The sequence below is a fragment of the Octopus bimaculoides genome, chromosome 18 (assembly GCF_001194135.2).
Source record: "Octopus bimaculoides isolate UCB-OBI-ISO-001 chromosome 18, ASM119413v2, whole genome shotgun sequence".
NCBI lineage: Eukaryota > Metazoa > Mollusca > Cephalopoda > Octopoda > Octopodidae > Octopus > Octopus bimaculoides.
The window spans coordinates 46,288,673-46,290,113 of record NC_068998.1 but is presented as its reverse complement, the minus strand read 5'-3'; the positions used below and the strand labels follow the sequence as shown (position 1 = coordinate 46,290,113).

At 39.6% G+C, this 1,441-nt stretch overlaps 1 protein-coding gene across 7 annotated transcripts in view; it reads left to right on the top strand.

The window, feature by feature from the left end:
* Nucleotides 1-1,441, top strand: part of LOC106877380 (solute carrier family 28 member 3) — a 184,474-nt gene that overhangs the window by 171,686 nt on the left and 11,347 nt on the right. For all 7 annotated transcript variants that reach the window (XM_014926270.2, XM_052974563.1, XM_014926272.2 and 4 more), the window contains 2 exons: nucleotides 662-823; nucleotides 1,290-1,415. In XM_014926270.2, coding sequence (XP_014781756.1) covers nucleotides 662-823; nucleotides 1,290-1,415 — 288 coding nt within the window. The remainder of the gene's footprint in view (nucleotides 1-661; nucleotides 824-1,289; nucleotides 1,416-1,441) is intronic.

The following is a 1,441-nucleotide window of genomic DNA, read 5'->3' as shown; positions in this document are numbered from 1 at the left end:
ATGCAGACAACACTTTACACGGATCCTGGATAGCATGTATGCATGTATGTATGTATGTATGTATGTATGTATGTATGTATGCATGTATGTATGTATGTGTGTGTATGTATTTATATGTGTGTATTTTATGGGATATATGTGTGTTTATATGTATTTATGAATGTATCATATATGTGTATATTTGTATGTATATGTATGTATATATGTATGTATGTATATATGTACGTATGTATGTAGTAAATCTAAGTGGCTGAGTGGTTAGAGTGTTAATTTCACAATCATAAGGTCATTGGTTCAATCCTTTGAGTAGACAGCGCGTTGTGTGTGTCCTTGAGCAAGGCACTTCATTTCACACTGCACCACACAATGCATTTATGGAATGAGCGCCAGCCCGTTGTTGGCGCAAATCTGTCCCCTTCCAGCTCTTACGTCCTGGATATTCTGCTGGGTCGAGGTGGGGCAATAGAAGGGATCTCAATGTCTGCTCGTTGACTTCGTTGCCACCTAAAACAATTAAAGAAATTGTCCGAGTACTGTACTATCAGAGCATAAAACTCATAGTGGCTCACGTTTAAATCCTGTGCTTATTAAATGATGTGTATGTATACACATAAACACACACATACACTCGCCACACATGTAATATTGTCTGCTGTTTCAGATATTCCCGACCGTAGTATTCTTCAGTTCAATTATGTCGATGCTGTATTACCTGGGAGTTATGCAAGCTGTCGTCTTAATCATAGGCCGAGCGATATCTTTCTGTATGGATACCACTCCTGCCGAATCTATCACAGCAGCAAGTAATATCTTTGTTGGAATGGTGAGTATTTAGTTTATTCTATGACTATCTAACTCTGCTGAGTCCTCTAAAACTGAACAACTTTGTTCTCTGCCGGTAACCTGTTAAATATTCAAGTCATTTGTACATCGATTTGACTTTTTGGTGTCACTTTAACGTTTGGTCTGTGTGACCATTTACACTTCAGCGAGCAGTCTAATCTTCAATCATAAACCTAACCCTAAAACCTAACCCTAATCCCTAAACCCTTACTCTAAAACTTAACTTTAACCCTAAATTCTAAACTTAACCTGAACCCTAATCCCTAAAACTAACCCAAAACCCTGCTCTTCCTCCTCCTTACACACATACATACACACATACCTCCTTCTTCTCTCCCTTCTGTACCCCCTCTCTCATCCCTCTCTTTTCACCTCCCACTGTAAAAGACACCACTTTACATTCTCTACTCCCACTGCATTCTCTCTTTCTCTCTCTCTATCCTCAGACAGAGTCTCCACTACTCGTCAAACCATTTCTAAATGAAATGACTGGCTCAGAACTCCATGCTGTCATGACCGGAGGATTTGCCACCATTTCCGGCTCACTACTGGGATTCTATGCTAACTTTGGGGTACGTTTTTCAGCCTTTATTTCTTT